Below are 22,133 nucleotides of genomic sequence, written 5' to 3'. Positions count from 1 at the left end.
CACTCAGCCAACGCGGTCTGATGAAGTGACGGTGTGAGAGGGGTGAAGAGGAGGGGGGGGGGGGGGGGGGTGGAGACTGAGGGGGCGTGGCCTCACATCCATATTATCACTTGCAGAAGTCACAATGCATCTATTTCTTTTTCAGTTTTTTTATATTGTGGTTGTTCTAGTATGATTTTGTGTGTGCAGATATCCATTTGTCCAGAAAATGATATTTTTGTGCAAATTACCAGGCTAATGTTTGTAATGAACAAGTTGAAAATGTGACAAAAAACAAAACACTGATTTCAAAACAACAGCATGTCACTTAAAATGCATAAAATGGGAAAACATCATGTGTTTTGTATTCTTTATTCATTTCCCTTTCAGAAAATATACACTTTTATGGGTCTTTCTCCAATAACAAAGAGCACAGAATTTTTTGAAAATTTATACCCGTTTTTTGTGAAAAAACCCTGGCAAATAGATTTCACTTAAATCTTATTTTCCTGGCAGCGAAAGGGTTAAGATAAATTTCTCTGGCATTGAATGGGTTTATGCACATAGAATGTTCCTGGCTTTCTGGGGCCATTAATTTTGTTAAATCACATAGAATGATCCTGACTGGTTCTGGCTTTCTGAGGCTATTTGTTAATACATAAAGACTGTTTCTGGCTTTCTGAGGCTATTTGTTAATACATAAAGACTGTTTCTGGCTTTCTGAGGCTATTTGTTAATACATAAAGACCGGTTCTGGCTTTCTGAGGCTATTTGTTAATACATAAAGACCGGTTCTGGCTTTCTGAGGCTATTTGTTAATACACATAGAACAGGTTTTTTTTGGGGGGGGGGGGGGGGGGGTTGTTTTTTGCTGCCCCATCATCTGCACCGTTTCAGTGGCATTACTCTAACGCTGCTTATTTAGATTCCCCCATACACGGCCACACTGGGGTTCGCCTGCCACAGTTCCAGCGTCAGCAGTCCGCAGGGAACCATCGATGTTAGGTCACCAGGAAGCCACACACCAGTGGAGACCCTGCACTGCTGCTGAGTCACTTTGGTGGTGTTCAGTGGTGCCTGTTCTGATTTAACGTACTTAGGACACCCCCTACTAAGCCCCCTGCTAACGATAATAATGGCTTAGTCACGGAGCCAGACTGAGTGAGCGTCCCTCCCAGAGTGGAAACCGCCACCACGTCCCCCAAACAACAGCCCCCATGAAGCTGCCAACACTGAAGACATTGACAGGACTCACCCCAAGCACGGAAGTTGAGGGGTATTATGTCACCATGAGAGCAGGGCATGAAAGGCCACAGACTTTGGGACTGTTTTGCTTATATTGATGATGATGAAGGAACATAAAGACCGTTTCTGGCTTTCTGAGGCTATTTGAGGCTTACAGAATGTCCCTGGTTTTCTGGGCACTTTTTAATGCACAAAACACATTTGTGGCTTTCTAAGGCTATTTGTTTATGCAAAAATAATGTTCCTCGTTTTCTGAGGCCTTTTGTTAATGCATATAGAATGTTCCTAGTTTTCTCAGGCCATGTGTTAATGCACACAAAATGTTCCTGGCCTTCTGGGGCCAGTTGTAAATGCACAAATACTGTTTCTGGCTTTCTGAGGCCGTTTTTGAACGCAAAAGAATATTTATGGCTTTCTGGGGTCATTTGTGAATGCGAAAGAATATTTATGGCTTTCTGTGGCCAGTTAATGTAAAAGAATATTTATGGCTTTCTGGGGCCAGTTGTTAATGCAAAAGAATATTTATGGCTTTCTGGGGCCATTTGTGAATGCAAAAGAATGTTTATGGCTTTCTGGGGCCATTTGTGAATGCAAAAGAATGTTTATGGCTTTCTGAGGCCAGTTGTGAATGCAAAAGGTTTCTGGCTTTCTGAGGCCAGTTGTTAATGCATTTAGAATATTTTTAACCGGTTTATTAGAGGGAATAACAGGGCACCAAAGGGCATTGGTAAGGTGGTGTCAGAACCAGCAGGTGTTGGTTGCATGGTGTAAGGTTGCATGCATGTCCTCATGTGAAGTCTCTTTCTGTTCATCTCATATTCTGTGTGGAAGTTTAACGGATCTGCTTTGATGAGACTTTCATGTTCAGAGCTTTTGTGTCCACCCCTCCAGCCTCCCACTACTGTACGGAACTTGTCCACCTTCCTCCATAAAGCATACAAGTTAAAAGGAATTGCAACTCAAACAGTAATATGCTGTAGCTGATGTTTCATGAGATTTATTTTATTATTATTATTATTGTTTTCATGTTTACTAAAAGAAATTCAGTATAACAGATGTTGTTTGTTTACTCCATCATAGTATGGCTTAATGAATAAATTATCCACATCCACAGTCTATATTTGTCTCCCTTTAGTCTGTATTCGTCTCCCTTTTCTGTTTTCCTGCCTAGCCCCCGTCCCCATTCCTCCTCCTCTCTCCACCCTTCATTCCTCTCTCCACCCTTCATTCCTCCTCTCTGCACCCTCCATTCCTCCTCCTCTCTCCACCCTTCATTCCTCCTCTCTGCACCCTTCATTCCTCCTCCTCTCTCCACCCTTCATTCCTCCTCTCTCCACCCTTCATTCCTCCTCCTCTCTCCACCCTTCATTCCTCTCTCCACCCTTCATTCCTCCTCTCTCCACCCTCCATTCCTCCTCCTCTCTCCACCCTTCATTCCTCTCTCCACCCTTCATTCCTCCTCTCTCCACCCTCCATTCCTCCTCCTCTCTCCACCCTTCATTCCTCTCTCCACCCTTCATTCCTCCTCTCTCCACCCTCCATTCCTCCTCCTCTCTCCACCCTTCATTCCTCTCTGCACCCTTCATTCCTCCTCCTCTCTCCACCCTTCATTCCTCTCTCCACCCTTCATTCCTCTCTCCACCCTCCATTCCTCATCTCTCCACCCTTCATTCCTCCTCCTCTCTCCACCCTTCATTCCTTCATTCCTCCTCCTCTCTCCACCCTTCATTCCTCCTCCTCTCTCCATCCTTCATTCCTCTCTCCACCCTTCATTCCTCCTCCTCTCTCCACCCTTCATTCCTCCTCCTCTCTCCACCCTTCATTCCTCTCTCCACCCTTCATTCCTCCTCTCTCCACCCTCCATTCCTCCTCTCTCCACCCTTCATTCCTCCTCCTCTCTCCACCCTTCATTCCTCCTCTCTCCACCCTTCATTCCTCCTCTCTCCACCCTTCATTCCTCCTCTCTCCACCCTTCATTCCTCCTCTCTCCACCCTTCATTCCTCTCTCCACCCTTCATTCCTCCTCTCTCCACCCTTCATTCCTCTCCACCCTTCATTCCTCTCTCCACCCTTCATTCCTCTCTCCACCCTTCATTCCTCCTCCTCTCTCCACCCTTCATTCCTCTCTCCACCCTTCATTCCTCCTCTCTCCACCCTCCATTCCTCCTCCTCTCTCCACCCTTCATTCCTCTCTGCACCCTTCATTCCTCCTCCTCTCTCCACCCTTCATTCCTCTCTCCACCCTCCATTCCTCTCTCCACCCTTCATTCCTTCTCTCTCCACCCTTCATTCCTCCTCCTCCTCTCTCCACCCTTCATTCCTCTCTCCACCATTCATTCCTCTCTCCACCCTCCATTCCTCTCTCCACCCTTCATTCCTCCTCTCTCCACCCTTCATTCCTCCCTCCACCCTCCATTCCTCTCTCCACCCTTCATTCCTCCTCTCTCCACCCTCCATTCCTCTCTCCACCCTTCAATCCTCTCTCCACCCTTCATTCCTCTCTCCATCCATTCATTCCTCTCTCCACCCTTCATTCCTCTCTCCATCCTTCATTCCTCCTCTCTCCACCGTTCATTCCTCCTCCTCTCTCCACCTTTCATTCCTCCTCCTCTCTCCACCCTTCATTCCTCTCTCCACCCTTCATTCCTCCTCCTCTCTCCACCATTCATTCCTCCTCTCTCCACCCTTCATTCCTCTCTCCATCCTTCATTCCTCCTCTCTCCACCCTTCATTCCTCTCTCCACCCTTCATTCCTCCTCTCTCCACACTTCATTCCTCTCTCCACCCTTCATTCCTCCTCCTCTCTCCACCCTTCATTCCTCTCTCCACCCTTCATTCCTCCTCTCTCCACCCTTCATTCCTCCTCCTCTCTCCACCATTCATTCCTCTCTCCACCCTCCATTCCTCCTCCTCTCTCCACCCTTCATTCCTCTCTCCACCCTTCATTCCTCCTCTCTCCACCCTTCATTCCTCCTCTCTCCACCCTTCATTCCTCTCTCCACCATTCATTCCTCTCTCCACCCTCCATTCCTCCTCCTCTCTCCACCCTTCATTCCTCTCTCCACCCTCCATTCCTCCTCCTCTCTCCACACTTCATTCCTCTCTCCACCCTTCATTCCTCCTCTCTCCACCCTTCATTCCTCTCTCCACCCTCCATTCCTCTCTCCACCCTCCATTCCTCCTCCTCTCTCCACCCTTCATTCCTCTCTCCACCCTTCATTCCTCCTCTCTCCACACTTCATTCCTCTCTCCACCCTCCATTCCTCTCTCCACCCTCCATTCCTCCTCCTCTCTCCACCCTTCATTCCTCTCTCCACCCTTCATTCCTCCTCTCTCCACCCTTCATTCCTCTCTCCACCCTTCATTCCTCCTCTCTCCACCCTCCATTCCTCCTCCTCTCTCCACCCTTCATTCCTCTCTCCACCCTCCATTCCGCCTCTCTCCACCCTTCATTCCTCTCTCCACCCTCCATTCCGCCTCTCTCCACCCTCCATTCCTCCTCTCTCCACCCTTCATTCCTCCTCCTCCTCTCTCCACCCTTCATTCCTCTCTCCACCATTCATTCCTCCTCCTCCTCTCTCCACCCTTCATTCCTCTCTCCACCCTTCATTCCTCTCTCCACCCTTCATTCCTCCTCCTCTCTCCACACTTCATTCCTCTCTCCACCCTTCATTCCTCTCTCCACCCTTCATTCCTCCTGTCTCCACACTTCATTCCTCTCTCCACCATTCATTCCTCCTCCTCTCTCCAACCTTCATTCCTCTCTCCACCCTTCATTCCTCCTCCTCTCTCCACCCTTCATTCCTCCTCCTCTCTCCACACTTCATTCCTCTCTCCACCCTTCATTCCTCTCTCCACCCTTCATTCCTCCTCTCTCCACACTTCATTCCTCTCTCCACCCTTCATTCCTCCTCTCTCCACACTTCATTCCTCTCTCCACACTTCATTCCTCTCTCCACCCTTCATTCCTCCTCTCTCCACACTTCATTCCTCTCTCCACCCTTCATTCCTCTCTCCACCCTTCATTCCTCCTCTCTCCACACTTCATTCCTCTCTCCGCACTTCATTCCTCTCTCCACCCTTCATTCCTCTCTCCACCCTTCATTCCTCCTCTCTCCAACCTTCATTCCTCTCTCCACCCTTCATTCCTCCTCCTCTCTCCACCCTTCATTCCTCCTCCTCTCTCCAACCTTCATTCCTCTCTCCACCCTTCATTCCTCCTCCTCTCTCCACCCTTCATTCCTCCTCTCTCCACCCTTCATTCCTCTCTCCACCCTTCATTCCTCCTCCTCTCCCCACCCTCCATTCCTCCTCCTCTTTCCACCCTTCATTCCTCCTCTCTCCACCCTTCATTCCTCCTCTCCCCACCCTCCATTCCTCCTCCTCTCTCCACCCTTCATTCATCCTCTCTCCACCCTTCATTCCTCCTCCTCTCTCCACCCTTCATTCCTCCTCTCTCCATCCTTCATTCCTCCTCCTCTCTCCATTCCTCCTCCTCTCTCCACTCTTTATTCATGATTTCTGTGTTGGATGTTTAGTGGCTGTGTTATTTCTAAGATGAGGAAGAAATTGAAAGTGACTTTTATGACAGTTTCTGTGAATGTTTTACAGTTAAATCTGATTTTGATTGAAAAAAAAAACAGTGTGGAAGAGGATGTAGTACAGTTGAAAGAAATAGAATGTCTTATTTTAAAAATTTTTAAATGTTCACATTGTGTGTGGATAATGGTAAATGTGCTATGCTATGTCAGTTTCATTCCAAGAAATGGATATATCAATCAGATCAGTTTCAGTTTCAGTAGCTCAAGGAGGCATCACTGCGTTCGGACAAATCCATATACGCTACACCACATCTGCCAAGCAGATGCCTGACCAGCAGCGTAACCCAACGCGCTTAGTCAGGCCTTGAAATCAGATCAGTATTTGAATACATAAGAACAAGTGAAGGAATGAATAGATATATAAATAGATAAGTAAAGTCACAATGTTGTATGTGTCATAATGTTTTGTTTAAAGAAGAAATTATTTATTGAATCATGTTGTTACACATGTATGGCAGTAGGTATCCCATTATCCATATTATAGAAAGTCTTCTGTCTGTTTTGTGGAAGAACTTTTTTTTTTTATGACGGTACATTGCATTTCCATACAGCATATGACATACATTGCATCATATTATCATACAGCATAATGATGTACATTGCATCACATTACCATACATCATATGACGTATATTGCATCATATTACCCTACAGCATATGATGTATATTGCATCACATTACCATACAGCATATGACATATATTGCATTGCATTTCCATACAGCATATGATGTATATTGCATCACATTACCATACAGCATATGACATATATTGCATCACATTACCATACAGCATATGACGTATATTGCATCACATTACCATACAGCATATGACATATATTGCATCACATTACCATACAGCATATGACATATATTGCATCACATTACCATACAGCATATGATATATATTGCATCACATTACCGTACAGCATATGACGTATATTGCATCACATTACCATACAGCATATGATATATATTGCATCACATTACCATACAGCATATGATATATATTGCATCACATTACCGTACAGCATATGACGTATATTGCATCACATTACTATACAGTGCATGGCATTACATTGTATGTCATTACATGGTATGATTAAATTTTCTGTCATAGTTATTAGTTGATTGACACTCTTTGCTTTGCATTTTTATGAAATTATATGTATTTTTGCCACATGTTACAAAAAGAAAAAATAATGGGTTCAGCTACAAGTAGCACACTTGACTTTTCTTCAGATGTTCATGCTAATATTTTTTTTCCTTCAAATATTACTCACTTAGTTGCAACTCATCTTCAGATATTCCTATCACAACTAAAAATTTCCTTCATTTATTCGTCATTCAATTTGAGGTTTAAGAGCGTTCACAATTTCTGCTATAGGTTTTACAAAAGAAGACATGAGACCAGTTGAAGAGATTGTACGGGAGAAACTTCTGACTGTGTTGGAGTCGGCCTACCCCAATGTTTTGGCTGTTGAAGATCTGATGAGGTGGGTGTCCTTGTTTTGGTTTGAATACAAAATTGCCTGCTGTTTTATTTTTCTCAAACTGTTTCTGGAAACAGCACTTCCTACAGTTGATCATTCCATGCCTTTTACAACAGGAACCACATCTTCTGGTGAGACAGGGTTGTGACAATGATATACAGCACTTACTACAAAATATGGACCCATGCTATGAATGATAGGGGTGTTGCATTTATTATACCACTGTTTTGCTGTAATAATAGTAATAAGTTTTATATAGCACTGAATATTGTGCAGAGACAAATTGAAGCACTTTCACGCCAGTCATTCACACTCATGCATAGCTCAGACTTTAGAAACTTAAGACAGAGAGTAGGCAGGAAAGGGAGGAAAGAGGTGGGTTTTAAGGCCAGACTTGAAAGAGCTGAATGAGAAGACTTGATAAAGCAGAAGAGGAAGTTCATTCCAAATGAAAAGTCCAGAGACAGAGAAAGAACGGTGGCCAACAGTAGAGTGTTTGAATCTGGGTGTGCGCAGAGTGGATCCGAAGCCGATTGTGGAGAGCGAGATGGGATGTAGAGGTGAAGGCAGCCACAGAGATAGGAAGGGGCAGATTTGTGAATACATTTAAAATATAGAGTGCTGATCTTGTACTTTGTCTGTGTGAGACAGGGAGCCAGTGGAGAGGGGTGATGTGCTCAAATCTTTTCTCTCTGAGGACGAGTCAGGCAGCAGAGTTTTGTATGTGCTGAAGGGACTGAATAGATGAAGCAGGCAAACAAGACAATAGGGAGTTAAAGTAGTCAAGGGGAGAGAAAATCAGAGAAAAAACAAGTCTAGATGTTGCGTTTGTGGACAGTTTCAGTTTCAGTAGCTCAAGGAGGCGTCACTGCGTTCGGACAAATCCATGTACGCTACACCACATCTGTCAAGCAGATGCCTGATCAGCAGCGTAACCCAAAGCGCTTAGTCAGGCCTTGAGAAAAAAAAAAAAAGGAACTGATGCGCTGCAATTGACAGTAACAGGGTTGACAGGTCTGACTGATAAATTTTTGCATGTACAGTGTGTGGATGAATCCTGACACAGACAGATGCAGTGGATGAATGGCAATAGCGCTGGATTCTTTCCCAAGTTTCCTGAGTTAGATTTTAATTTCAGTGCACCTGGTGGGATCAGGGTAGAGATATTTTCGATCTCCCAGGTCAACTTATGTGCAGACCTGCTAGTGCCTGAATCCCCTTTGTGTGTAAATGTATGCAGAAATCAAATTCCCACATTAACTCTTTCCGGACGAAGGAATGCTCACGCATTCCTACACAAAACGTGTTCGGTTTCGGACGAAGGAATGGAATAGCATTCTCCGAAAGTAAAATTCCAACATGCGCTGTACATGTGATTTTGTGATTAGCCAAGCAGAGTGCGCTATTCTGGGTCACTCCACAATCGAACAGTATGATTGGTTAGTCTGGGATGTGTGGCCTGTCTCGCACACACGCTGACAAAGTCACTGACCGGTCGTCTGCTCGCGTGCCAGCCTGTTAGCAAAGCGGGCTCTTCTCAAAATGTTGTGAAGCAAACAAGGCAGTGACGGCAATGTTTTTGGGTTGCTGAAGTACTTGAAATGCTACAAACTGAAGGGTCGAACATTGAAGAGGTGGATGATGACGAAGAAGAAAGCGAATTTAATGCAGAAAGCGAGCATGGGTATGGTGATTCGGGGTGAAAAATTGGCAGTATTTTCTACATATGGCAAAACTGTAAAAATAAGATGAGAAATTTGATTTTTTTTATATGTAATAGCTCAACACGTAATAAACCAGTTTTGAAAGTTTCATTTTCTTACACAGTATTTTGTATTTTTTGTATTTTTTTTTCCAAACCCTTACAAATGGGCCGTCTGTGGGGAAAAGCAAGGGAGAAAACTTGTTGTCCCGAGTGAGTTAAAGGTCCTGTAAGCATTCAGTGCGTTATGGAAACAATTATATACTCATATGCACAACCCAGAAAACGGAGTATGGCTGCCTACCTAGTAGGGTAATAAAAGGTCATGTACATTAAAGCCTACTCATAGATATAAGTGAATGTGGGAGTTGCACCTCATGAATGCAGAAGAAGAAAAAGAATCCTGACATGATATGGTTACACAGGATCACAGCGTCAGATGATAGTAATATGGTTACACAGGATCACAGCGTCAGATGATAGCAATATGGTTACACAGGATCACAGCGTCAGATGATAGCAATATGGTTACACAGGATCACAGCGTCAGATGATAGTAGATGATAGCAATATGGTTACACAGGATCACAGCGTCAGATGATAGTAATATGGTTACACAGGATCACAGCGTCAGATGATAGTAATATGGTTACACAGGATCACAGCGTCAGATGATAGCAGTATGGTTACACAGGATCACAGCGTCAGATGAGGCAGTGGTCATGCTGCAACTAAGGGAGTTGCAGTCCCGGGAGCTGATCCGTGAAATGGAGCAGGGTGGATTTGTACGCCAGGTGTTGGACGAAAAGACAGGTGAAACAGGTAAGCGACGTTTGGATATACAGCACAGTGATAATTGAAGATTGAGGACCCAACAGCTATTTTTCTGAAAGTCAGATCAGTTGGGCGGGCATGGGAAGAGGGAGGTGAACTTGATAGTCAGATCAGTTGGGCAGGCATGGGAAGAGGGAGGTGAACTTGATAGTCAGATCAGTTGGGCAGGCATGGGAAGAGGGAGGTGAACTTGATAGTCAGATCAGTTGGGCGGGCATGGGAAGAGGGAGGTGAACTTGATAGTCAGATCAGTTGGGCGGGCATGGGAAGAGGGAGGTGAACTTGATAGTCAGATCAGTTGGGCGGGCATGGGAAGAGGAAGGTGAACTTGATAGTCAGATCAGTTGGGCAGGCATGGGAAGAGGGAGGTGAACTTGATAGTCAGATCAGTTGGGCGGGCATGGGAAGAGGAAGGTGAACTTGATAGTCAGATCAGTTGGGCAGGCATGGGAAGAGGGAGGTGAACTTGATAGTCAGATCAGTTGGGCGGGAATGGGAAGAGGGATGTGAACTTGATAGTCAGATCAGTTGGGCAGGCATGGGAAGAGGAAGGTGAACTTGATAGTCAGATCAGTTGGGCAGGCATGGGAAGAGGGAGGTGAACTTGATAGTCAGATCAGTTGGGCGGGCATGGGAAGAGGAAGGTGAACTTGATAGTCAGATCAGTTGGGCAGGCATGGGAAGAGGGAGGTTAACTTGTTGATAGATCAGTTGCTGGAGTGGGGATGGAAATATTTAGTGGCATTTTGATATGTTTCCTGTTGACAGATGTCTTTACTATTCATGCAGGTTTCATGTTGTTAATTGCATTTCTATATTTTTGTAGCTAGCTGATGTTGTTTGGTGTGTTCTTTCTGTTATCTTTCATTTTTGCTTGTTTTGTCATTGCCTGTTTCCAAAATGTACTTTTTGTCTTTAAAGTCAGGTCTAGCAGACTTGTGCTGTGTAACTCTCTCTCTCTCTCTCTCTTTCTCTCTCTCTCACTCTCTCTCTGTGCGATGGCAATTTGGACATTTGGCAGCTGTACTCTTCATTATTTTGCACATGTAGTATAGACAGCTCCATTGCATCTTTCATTGTGATTTTTTTTTGCAAAGGTGTTTACAGTTAGTGTACAACTGTGAGTGTAATATGATTTTTGAAAAGTTTATTGGTTGGACACAAATTTATATTTTATTGATTACTTGGATTATAGAGGATCATTTTCAAAGTGTAAAACATTGATGCTGTTCAAGGCATCAAGACTGCATTGCACATCCTTTTGCAGTCAGTTGCACCAGCAAATTGCTTTGCATTTGAGTACATGTGCACTGTGTTGTTTTCTCCTAAAAGTGGCACTTGAACATGTATGTTCAATCCAGCATTGGTTTCCATGTGACATTGTGGTTTAAGTTTGCAGTACACATGTACTTGTCAGGTGTGACCAAGACACAGGCAGATGAAAAGTGAAAAAAAAAGTCTCATCATGACTGTAGGAAGCATTGTGCAGCTCACAGATTTGCATTTTACACAAATTATATTGCCAAATTTTATTGCTTCTCATGAGCTAGTACTGGTGCTCCACCATTTTGGTTGAGAAAGTTACCTTTGACATGTGCCAAAACAACACTGAAAAGTAGGGTTTTTTTTAAATGATGAGTCAAAGGGAAAGAACTGCATGTAGGAAAATGGGCACTCTAAAAGCCTCAGTAGTTTCCCTTTATTTGAACGTCGCTTAGTGTAAAAAAAACAAACGAACAAAAAACAACAACACAATGTTCAGCAGATGTTCAAGCCTAGGCACTTCGTTTTGAGGTGACAGAGTGCTGATGTCTAGTCATCGGCACATCTCATGAGAGTTAAAAACGACAGACTCAGACCTAGATGATGACCTGACCATCCATGACAGACATGTCTGATGTCCCCATTCAAACAAGTGGGACTGACAGTGATGTGATCCACTCACAGATTGTTACAGGGCAAAGGACCAGGGATGATGAAAGTGAAGACAGTGAAGAACATGTCTGGCATTTTTAAAAGTGAAATAAGTACAATGCATCATCTAATCTCTTTGCAAACTTTATGTAACCTTCAGACTTTGTGCAGATTTTGTGAACATACCAAATTCAATATTTCTCATGTATATTCTCCTCCTGCATTTAAACCACAAATAAACCCCTGTCAGATTGATATAGAGTGTGACTTATTTCATAAGAATGCACTGGAAAAAGAAAAGAAAAAAAACACCCTGCTTCATTTACATTGTGGCCCTTGTGATCGGCTGAGACATAAACCATGTAAATTAGACTGATTAGATGCAATACTACATATTTTAACACAAATCTATTCAAATGTACTGCCTAATTATGCCAGCAGTTAGCTCACACTGATAAAGAAATCCTTCATCCAGTTACCAGGTTGCTGGCGTTTTAGCATTTTCAGTACACCGGATGTATTTGATCACGTGACAAGCTGTTATGACACTAATCCAATTTTGATGTCTTTCAAGGAATAGCTCATTCAAATTTCTTTCTGTAGACATAGAGAATTTAACTGTGTTTAAATATATGGATATAGTGCCATTTCAAGTACATATACCCCCAAAAGTTATTCTTAGGGCCGAAAGAAGAAAAAAATGGCCTATGTTTACCCTCCCCCTGCATTTACACTGTAATTCAAACTTGGCAGACAGGTAGATTATGATTTCTGACATAAAAACACACATGAAAATAACTGAAAAATAACCAACCCTCCCTGCCAGGGTAAGGGTTACCATTAGCCACCCGACAAACTATGTCTGTCTCCAGTCCTCTCTTCCTTTTTCAGTCTCTCTATGACTGTCTCCAGTCCTCTCTTCCTTTCTGTCTCTCTATGACTGTCTCCAGTCCTCTCTTCCTTTCTGTCTCTCTATGACTGTCTCCAGTCCTCTCTTCCTTTCTGTCTCTCTATGACTGTCTCAAGTCCCCTCTTCCTTTCTGTCTCTCAGTGACTGTCTCCAGTCCTCTCTTCCTTTCTGTCTCTCTATGACTGTCTCCAATGCTCTCTTCCTTTCTCAGTCTCTCTATGACTGTCTCCAATCCTCTCTTCCTTTCTGTCTCTCTATGACTGTCTCCAATGCTCTCTTCCTTTCTCAGTCTCTCTATGACTGTCTCCAATCCTCTCTTCCTTTCTGTCTCTCTATGACTGTCTCCAATGCTCTCTTCCTTTCTGTCTCTCTATGACTGTCTCCAGTCCTCTCTTCCTTTCTGTCTCTATATGACTGTCTCCAATGCTCTTCCTTTCTGTCTCTCTATGACTGTCTCCAGTCCTCTCTTCCTTTCTGTCTCTCTATGACTGTCTCCAGTCCTCTCTTCCTTTCTGTCTCTCTATGACTGTCTCCAGTCCTCTCTTCCTTTCTGTCTCTCTATGACTGTCTCCAATGCTCTCTTCCTTTCTGTCTCTCTATGACTGTCTCCAATGCTCTCTTCCTTTCTCAGTCTCTCTATGACTGTCTCCAATCCTCTCTTCCTTTCTGTCTCTCTATGACTGTCTCCAGTCCTCTCTTCCTTTCTGTCTCTCTATGACTGTCTCCAGTCCTCTCTTCCTTTCTGTCTCTCTATGACTGTCTCCAGTCCTCTCTTCCTTTCTGTCTCTCTATGACTGTCTCCAATCCCCTCTTCCTTTCTGTCTCTCTATGACTGTCTACAATGCTCTCTTCCTTTCTCAGTCTCTCTATGACTGTCTCCAGTCCCCTCTTCCTTTCTGTCTCTCAGTGACTGTCTCCAGTCCTCTCTTCCTTTCTGTCTCTCTATGACTGTCTCCAATGCTCTCTTCCTTTCTCAGTCTCTCTATGACTGTCTCCAGTCCTCTCTTCCTTTCTGTCTCTCTATGACTGTCTCCAATCCTCTCTTCCTTTCTGTCTCTCTATGACTGTCTCCAATCCTCTCTTCCTTTCTGTCTCTCTATGACTGTCTCCAATCCTCTCTTCCTTTCTGTCTCTCTATGACTGTCTCAAGTCCCCTCTTCCTTTATGTCTATCAGTGACTGTCTCCAGTCCTCTCTTCCTTTCTGTCTCTCTATGACTGTCTCCAGTCCTCTCTTCCTTTCTGTCTCTCTATGACTGTCTCCAGTCCTCTCTTCCTTTCTGTCTCTCTATGACTGTCTCCAATGCTCTTCCTTTCTGTCTCTCTATGACTGTCTCCAGTCCTCTCTTCCTTTCTGTCTCTCTATGACTGTCTCCAGTCCTCTCTTCCTTTCTGTCTCTCTATGACTGTCTCCAGTCCTCTCTTCCTTTCTGTCTCTCTATTACTGTCTCCAATCCTCTCTTCCTTTCTGTCTCTCTATGACTGTCTCCAGTCCTCTCTTCCTTTCTGTCTCTCTATGACTGTCTCCAGTCCTCTCTTCCTTTCTGTCTCTCTATGACTGTCTCCAGTCCTCTCTTCCTTTCTGTCTCTTTATGACTGTCTCCAGTCCTCTCTTCCTTTCTGTCTATGACTGTCTCCAATCCTCTCTTCCTTTCTCAGTCTCTCAGTGACTGTCTCCAGTCCCCTCTTCCTTTCTGTCTCTCTATGACTGTCTCCAGTCCTCTCTTCCTTTCTGTCTCTCTATGACTGTCTCCAGTCCTCTCTTCCTTTCTGTCTCTCTGTGACTGTCTCCAGTCCTCTCTTCCTTTTTCTCTGTATATGTCCCTTTTTGTCTTTATTTTCTCTTCCAACTCCTTTATCCATTTTGTAACATTGTGTTTAATCTCTGCTGTAATGTGTTTTTATCTCTGCTGGCAGGGGTGTCTATTTGTAATGTGTTTTTATCTCTGCTGGCAGGGGTGTCTCTATTTGTAATGTGTTTTTATCTCTGTTGGCAGAGGTGTGTAACATTCTATCTCTGGTAGCAGTGGTGTGTAATGTTTTTTATCTCTGCTGGCAGAGGTGTGTAATGTGTTTTATCTCTGCTGGTAGAGGTTTGTGATGTGTTTTATCTCTGCTGGCAGAGGTGTGTGAAGTGTTTTATCTCTGCTGGCAGAGGTGTGTGATGTGTTTTATCTCTGCTGGCAGAGGTTTGTGATGTGTTTTATCTCTGCTGGCAGAGGTGTGTGATGTGTTTTATCTCTGCTGGCAGAGGTTTGTGATGTGTTTTATCTCTGCTGGCAGAGGTGTGTGATGTGTTTTATCTCTGCTGGCAGAGGTTCAGATGGTGAAGCAGATGCCCACCATTGCTGCCAACCAGCAGCCGACCATCGCCATCATCACTGCCCTCTATCATGAAAAAGTGGCCGTTGATGCTATGATGGAGAACAAAACCACCTATGTCAGATACAAAACTGAAGGTAGGTGCATGATACAGTTGTGGGACACTTTGCACACAAGAATGTGTGTGTTGTTTTATTGGTAAGTAAAATCTGTTCATTAGCATATATGTATGACCTGTTTATAAAGGTGTGTCTGTGTGTGCATGTGGTTGGTTACTATATGCATTTGTGTGTGCATACATTATGTTGAAAGTTGTATGCACACACATACCTGTATGTAATGTTTGAACTATTTTTTTTAAGGGGTCGTTACTGTTGTGCAGGGATACCTAGCATGTCTTCTTTCTTCTTCTTCTGCATTCATCGGCTGCAACTCCCACGTTCACTCGTATGTACACAAGTGAGCTTTTGCATGTAGGACCATTTTTACCCCACCTTGTAGGCAGCCATACTGCCCTTTTGGGGGTGTGCATGCTGGGTATGTTCTTGTTTCCATAACCCACCAAACGCTGACATGGATTACAGGATCTTTAATGTGTTTATTTGATCTTCTGCTTGCGTATACACACGAAGGGGGTTCAGACACTGGCAGGTCTGCACATATGTTGACCTGGGAGATCGGAAAAATCTCCACCCTTTACCTACCAGGCGCCATCACCGAGATTCGAACCCGGGACCCTCAGATTGAAAGTCCAACGCTTTAACCACTTGGCTATTGTGCCCATCTGAATGATACAAAAATTGTTTTTTCAAATGTCTGTAGGTTTTGTGTAAACAACTTTGGTTTAGTTTTGTTGTGGTCTTGAAGATGTATGGTGATGAAGCATTTCTCAACTTATATTGTTCTGTGACAGTAGATATGCAGTTTTTGGAAAGATGCTGACACAGCTAGGTCAACTGCAGTCATGGATATAGGCTGTTAATGTTAAGATATATAAAGCTTTTTCTCTGCGTGTGGGTGGGTATGTGGGTAAGCACATGATTGCTATACTCACATATGAACTGGTGGATTGTGTCCAGTTATTGTGTGAGTTTTAGCATATGCACATCTGTGTGTGTGGACATTTGTCATCTTTTTTATCTGCTGTCATCACCCAACTATGAAACTTTTTGAGTCAAGAATCTAGGAAACAGGGTGTTGAACTCAGTAGCGCTGTTGTGTGTACATGTACGCGGAGTCAGACCTTACACACGTGTTCAGCGCTTTACTTTTAGTTCATCGCAGTAGCGAACTTGATCCCGCGTTCAACTCGGGAAGGAAAGGCATCGATTAAAAACAACACGCAGCAGCCGGGATGGTTAGAACTGTGGCCTGGAAGAGATAGCAGCGCAAAGCACCATGGGTGCTCTTCCATGTCGCGCCTCTAGCTGTTACCAGCTGTAGGGAGGGAGAAAGACCAGCAGAGCTGTGTGTGCTGTGCCGAGCGATGGCAGCGGCCACAGAGAGAAAACAACACATCTTCTTTAACATCTGATAACACGTTGCTTGTCACCGCAATCGTTTTATTAACAGTACGGTCTTAAAGAATACAGTCTTAGCTTCAAAACAATAGGAAACTCGAATATGATCATCCGATCCCCCAGGTCTGTGTTCCCCAGGTCTGTGTTCCCTAGACTTGTTTCCCAGGTCTAAGTTCTGTCTGGTCTGTGTTCCCTCCAAAACGTTTTTGGTAGGTCTGTGTTCCCCCAGGTCTGTGTTCCCCCATGTCTAATGTTCCACCAGGTCTGTATTCCCCCAGGTCTAATGTTCCACCAGGTCTGTGTTCCCCCAGGTCTGTGTTCCCCCAGGTCTAATGTTCCACCAGGTCTGTGTTCCCCCAGGTCTAATGTTCCACCAGGTCTGTGTTCCACCAAGTCTGTGTTCCACCAGGTCTGTGTTCCACCAGGTCTGTGTTCCCCCAGGTCTAATGTTCCACCAGGTCTGTATTCCCCCAGGTCTGTGTTCCCCCAGGTCTAATGTTCCACCAGGTCTGTATTCCCCCAGGTCTGTGTTCCCCCAGGTCTAATGTTCCACCAGGTCTGTGTTCCACCAGGTCTGTGTTCCCCCAGGTCTAATGTTCCACCAGGTCTAATGTTCCACCAGGTCTGTGTTCCCCCAGGACTAATGTTCCACCAGGTCTGTTTTCCACCAGGTCTGTGTTCCCCCAGGTCTAATGTTCCACCAGGTCTAATGTTCCCCCAGGTCTGTGTTCCACCAGGTCTGTGTTCCCCCAGGACTAATGTTCCACCAGGTCTGTATTCCCCCAGGTCTGTGTTTCTCAAGGTCTAAGTTCCCCCAGTCTATGTTTCCCAGGTCTATGTTCTCTCTGGTATATGTTCCCCCCAAAATGTTTTTGGTAGGTCTGTGTTCCCCCAGGTCTAATGTTTCACCAGGTCTATGTTCTCCCAGCTCTAATGTTCCCCCAGGTCTGTGTTCCCCCAGGTCAAATGTTCTACCAGGTCTAATGTTCCACCAGGTCTGTGTTCCCCCAAACGTATGTGTGTTTAATCATACATGTAGTTTTGGGTGCTGGTCAGCAGTAGACAGTAGTCAGCAGTGGTGGGTGATGGTCAGCAGTCAGTTTCACCAGCCATCGGTCAGTAGTGGTCAGTGGTACTCAGCGATAGTCAGTGGTGGTCAGTGGTCAGTTGTTCAAGTTTAGTGAGGACGTTAGAGTTAAATGGAATTTGAAGTTGAAAGTCTTATCTCAGTTACATGAAAGAAAAACAGCAGAATTTTATGTTTTTCATAAACAGTTCACTTTAGAAAGACTGCAATTAAAAGAAAAGGAAAGTGAATGCTGAAGGAAATCAAAGTTAAAATTAATATTAAGCAAATTTGGAGATTTGACACTTTAAAAAAAAAAAAAGGTAAAAGTTGTAAAATTCTACGAATTGTCAAAACTTAACTTTTAAAGAAAGGGAAAGATGTGAAGGGAAGCAACTCACAATGTTATTTTGATGTTTGTAATGAAAGATTAGTTTCCCTTCTTGCTTAGCAATTTAGCAATTGTGGTGTAAACAAGCTGCATGATCACTGTGTGCTGTACTCTTTGTTTTGGGTGGTGTTGACTTCATCTTGAAAACCACCCACAGGCTGACTTGATTTGAAGTATTCATGTAACCATGATGTATAAAAGGATTATGCATTAAAGGGTTGAACTTGATTAACACCATCCCCATCTGTGCATGCTTGCATGTGTGCTAAGTTTGTATTACAGTTTACCTGTATTTTATTATCATGTTTATGTACCAAGTTAGTATTGTAGTTTACCTGTATTTAACTATCATGTTTAAATATCAAGTTTGAATTTAAGTTTACTTCATTATTATGTTTATTGTCTGTTTATGAAGAAGGACTGATTGTGTGCAGGCGAGTCTAACGTGTACACGACTGGCTACATAGGTGAGCACAAAGTGGTGTCTACCAAACTGCCTCAGATCGGTCACTTCAGGGCCGCACAGATCTCGTCCGGCAGCATCACCACCAGGCTCCTGGGTCTGTGCTGATTTTTTTTTCTTTTCTTTCTTTGAGGCTTGTTGCTGTCTGTCAGTCTTGTTCATCTGTCTGTCAGTCTTGTTCATCTGTCTGTCTGTCTGTCTGTCTTGTTCGTCTGTCTGCCTTTGTCTGTCTGTCTTGTTCATCTGTCTGTCTGTCTTGTTCATCTGTCTGTCAGTCTTGTTCATCTGTCTGCCTTGTCTGTTTGTCTGTCTGTCTGTCTTGTTTATCTGTCTGGCAGTTTTGTTCATCTGTCTGTCTGTCTTGTTCATCTGTCTGTCAGTCTTGTTCATCTGTCTGCCTTGTCTGTCTGTCTGTCTGTCTTGTTCATCTGTCTGCCTTGTCTGTCTGTCTGTCTGTCTTGTTCATTTGTCTGTCAGTCTTGTTCATCTGTCTGCCTTGTCTGTCTGTCTGTCTGTCTTGTTCATCTGTCTGCCTTGTCTGTCTGTCTGTCTGTCTTGTTCATCTGTCTGTCTGTCTTGTTCATCTGTCTGTCAGTCTTGTTCATCTGTCTCTCTGTCTGTCTTGTTCATCTGTCTGTCCTGTCTGTCTGTCTTGTTCATCTGTCTCTCTTGTTCATCTGTGTCTCGTTCATGTCTGTCAGTCTTGTTCATCTGTCTGTCTATCTGTCTTGTTCATCTGTCTGTCTGTCTTGTTCATCTGTCTGTCTTGTTCATCTGTGTCTCGTTCATGTCTGTCTGTCTTGTTCATCTGTCTGTCTATCTGTCTTGTTCATCTGTCTGCCTTGTTCATCTGTGTCTCATTCATGTCTGTCTTGTTCATCCGTCTGTCTTGTTCATCTGTCTGTCTTGTTCATCTGTCTGTCTTATTCATATGTCTGTCTTGTTCATCCGTCTGTCTTGTTCATCTGTCTGTCTTGTTCATCTGTCTCGTGTTCATCTGTCTATCTGTCTTATTCATCTGTCTGTCCTGTCTATCATCTTGTTCATCAGTCTGTCCTGTCTGTCTTGTTCATCTGTCTGTCCTGTCTGTCTTGTTCATCTGTCTGTCTTGTTCATCTGTCTGCCCTGTCTGTCAGTCTTGTTCATCTGTCTGCCCTGTCTGTCAGTCTTGTTCATCTGTCTGTCCTGTCTGTCTGTCTGTCTTGTTCATCTGTCTGCCCTGTCTGTCAGTCTTGTTCATCTGTCTGCCCTGTCTGTCAGTCTTGTTCATCTGTCTGTCCTGTCTGTCTGTCTGTCTGTCTTGTTCATCTGTCTGTCCTGTCTGTCTTGTTCATCTGTCTGTCCTGTCTGTCTGTCTGTCTTGTTCATCTGTCTGCCCTGTCTGTCTGTCTTGTTCATCTGTCTGCACTGTCTGTCTGTCTTTTTCATCTGTCTGTCCTGTCTGTCTGTCTTGTTCATCAGTCTTTCTTGTTCATCTGTCTGCACTGTCTGTCTGTCTTGTTCATCTGTCTGTCTGTCTTGTTCATCTGTCTGCCCTGTCTGTCTTGTTCGTCTGTCTGCCCTGTCTGTCTTGTTCATCTGTTCATCTGTCTTGTTCATCTGTCTGCCCTGTCTGTCTTGTTCATCTGTTCATCTGTCTTGTTCATCTGTCTGCCCTGTCTGTCTTGTTCATCTGTCTGTCTTGTTCGTCTGTCTGCCCTGTCTGTCTTGTTCATCTGTTCATCTGTCTTGTTCATCTGTCTTCCCTGTCTGTCTTGTTCATCTGTTCATCTGTCTGTCTTGTTCGTCTGTCTGCCCTGTCTGTCTTGTTCATCTGTTCATCTGTCTGTCTTGTTCGTCTGTCTGCCCTGTCTGTCTTGTTCATCTGTTCATCTGTCTTGTTCATCTGTCTGCCCTGTCTGTCTTGTTCATCTGTCTTGTTCATCTGTCTGTCTTGTTCATCTGTTCATCTGTCTTGTTCATGTGTCTTCCCTGTCTGTCTTGTTCATCTGTTCATCTGTCTGTCTTGTTCATCTGTCTTCCCTGTCTGTCTTGTTCATCTGTTCATCTGTCTGTCTTGTTCGTCTGTCTGCCCTGTCTGTCTTGTTCATCTGTCTGCCCTGTCTGTCTTGTTAATCTGTCTGCCCACTCTCTTCTCTCCCATCCCCTCATCCTCCGACTCCTCCTCCTCACACACTCATACACACAACACACACACACACACACACACACACACACAACACACACACACACACACACACACACACACACACACACACACACACACACACACACATATATATATATATATATATATATATATATATATATATATATATATATATATATATATAATCTCTCTCTCTCTCTCTCTCTCTCTATATATATATATATATATATATATATTATGCATGTAAATTCACACACATGCAGATGTCATGCATGCACATTCTCAATGCGTGGGTGTGAAGAGGATTGTGACAGATAGAAATACATTATGCTTATTGTATATGATTAATATGTGCCTGTTATTCCAATCAATTATACTTTTTTTTTTTTTCGTGAATGAAAACAATCAATGTGTGTTTGTGTGTGTGTGTGTGTGTAGAGAGAGAGAGAGAGATAATAGAGAGAAAGTGAGAGAGACAATGATAAATCCAGGCCCTGATATCTTACAGTATCATTGGTAACAAATCAATCTTTGTATTAAAAACAATGAATAATCTTTTTTTTTCTCTTTCCCAGGCTCCTTCCAGAACATAGAGCATGTGTTCATTGTGGGGGTGGCGGGGGGAGTGCCGCAGTTTGCTGACTATTACAGACATCCTCGCCTGGGCGACATCATCTTCAGCAAGTGTGACGCCCAACGGAACCTGTACTACTACTGTGAAAAAATGACTCAGGTCAGTGTCTAAAGCAGTTTCTTCTTCTGTTGCTGTTTAAGTAGTAGGTCTTAGAATTGGCTGGAGTGAGATTCTGTTTCTTCCTGTTTATTTGAAATATTTGATATTACAGTTGACACATGCTAACTGCATGCTGACTTTGGCAGTCATGAATTCATGGAAAGGAAACTTTTTTTTTGTTTTTTTGTTTTTGCTGTTACATCATTTGAGTGAGTGTTCAGCCAGGGTGGAGGTCACCAACACATCCCTCCTACAGTACTCCCCCATGAATCTGCCAACACTGAAGACCTTGATAGGACTCTTCCCAAGCTCAGAAGTGGAGGGTGGTCGAAACTGAGGTCACCATGACAGGAGGGCATGAAAGGCCACAGAAATTTGGACTTTTTTTTTCATTGATGATGGAGGAGGATGGCGAGAATGATGATGTTGCTATGGATGTCCATTAGGTTTTGGACGACTGGACAAGGCTGCACACTACGCTTCCTTTCATAATGATATCCCTTCATTAACCAGGCCTAAGAGATAGAGACACTTGCAGTGTTGGTAAGGGAATTAGAGCAACACACCCAAACACACATCCGTGAAGTGGATGATACTCAGCTGTGTGGTCCCAGTCTCTCCATGTAAGCCCAGAGCACACTTAACTCTTGGTAAAAACCGACCACAGGTCGAAAAAAAACCACCTCCTCTAGGAATCAAACACGCATCTTTCCAGCCATTAGTCCATGGCACTAACCACTTCAACATGGTGACTGGTATGGAAAAGAAATTTTTATGTTGCTTAGACAGCATGTGATAATAAAATGATGGGTGCCA

At 43.9% G+C, this 22,133-nt stretch overlaps 1 protein-coding gene across 2 annotated transcripts in view; it reads left to right on the top strand.

Annotated features, from left to right (window-relative positions):
* LOC143290397 (uncharacterized) overlaps window positions 1-22,133 on the top strand; it is an 83,690-nt gene that overhangs the window by 47,336 nt on the left and 14,221 nt on the right. For both annotated transcript variants that reach the window (XM_076599796.1, XM_076599795.1), the window contains 5 exons: window positions 7,210-7,318; window positions 9,712-9,839; window positions 14,989-15,132; window positions 18,407-18,532; window positions 21,160-21,317. In XM_076599796.1, coding sequence (XP_076455911.1) covers window positions 7,210-7,318; window positions 9,712-9,839; window positions 14,989-15,132; window positions 18,407-18,532; window positions 21,160-21,317 — 665 coding nt within the window. The remainder of the gene's footprint in view (window positions 1-7,209; window positions 7,319-9,711; window positions 9,840-14,988; window positions 15,133-18,406; window positions 18,533-21,159; window positions 21,318-22,133) is intronic.

Source organism: Babylonia areolata, chromosome 15 (assembly GCF_041734735.1).
Source record: "Babylonia areolata isolate BAREFJ2019XMU chromosome 15, ASM4173473v1, whole genome shotgun sequence".
NCBI classification, from domain to species: domain Eukaryota; kingdom Metazoa; phylum Mollusca; class Gastropoda; order Neogastropoda; family Buccinidae; genus Babylonia; species Babylonia areolata.
This window is presented reverse-complemented; position numbering and strand designations above follow the sequence as displayed.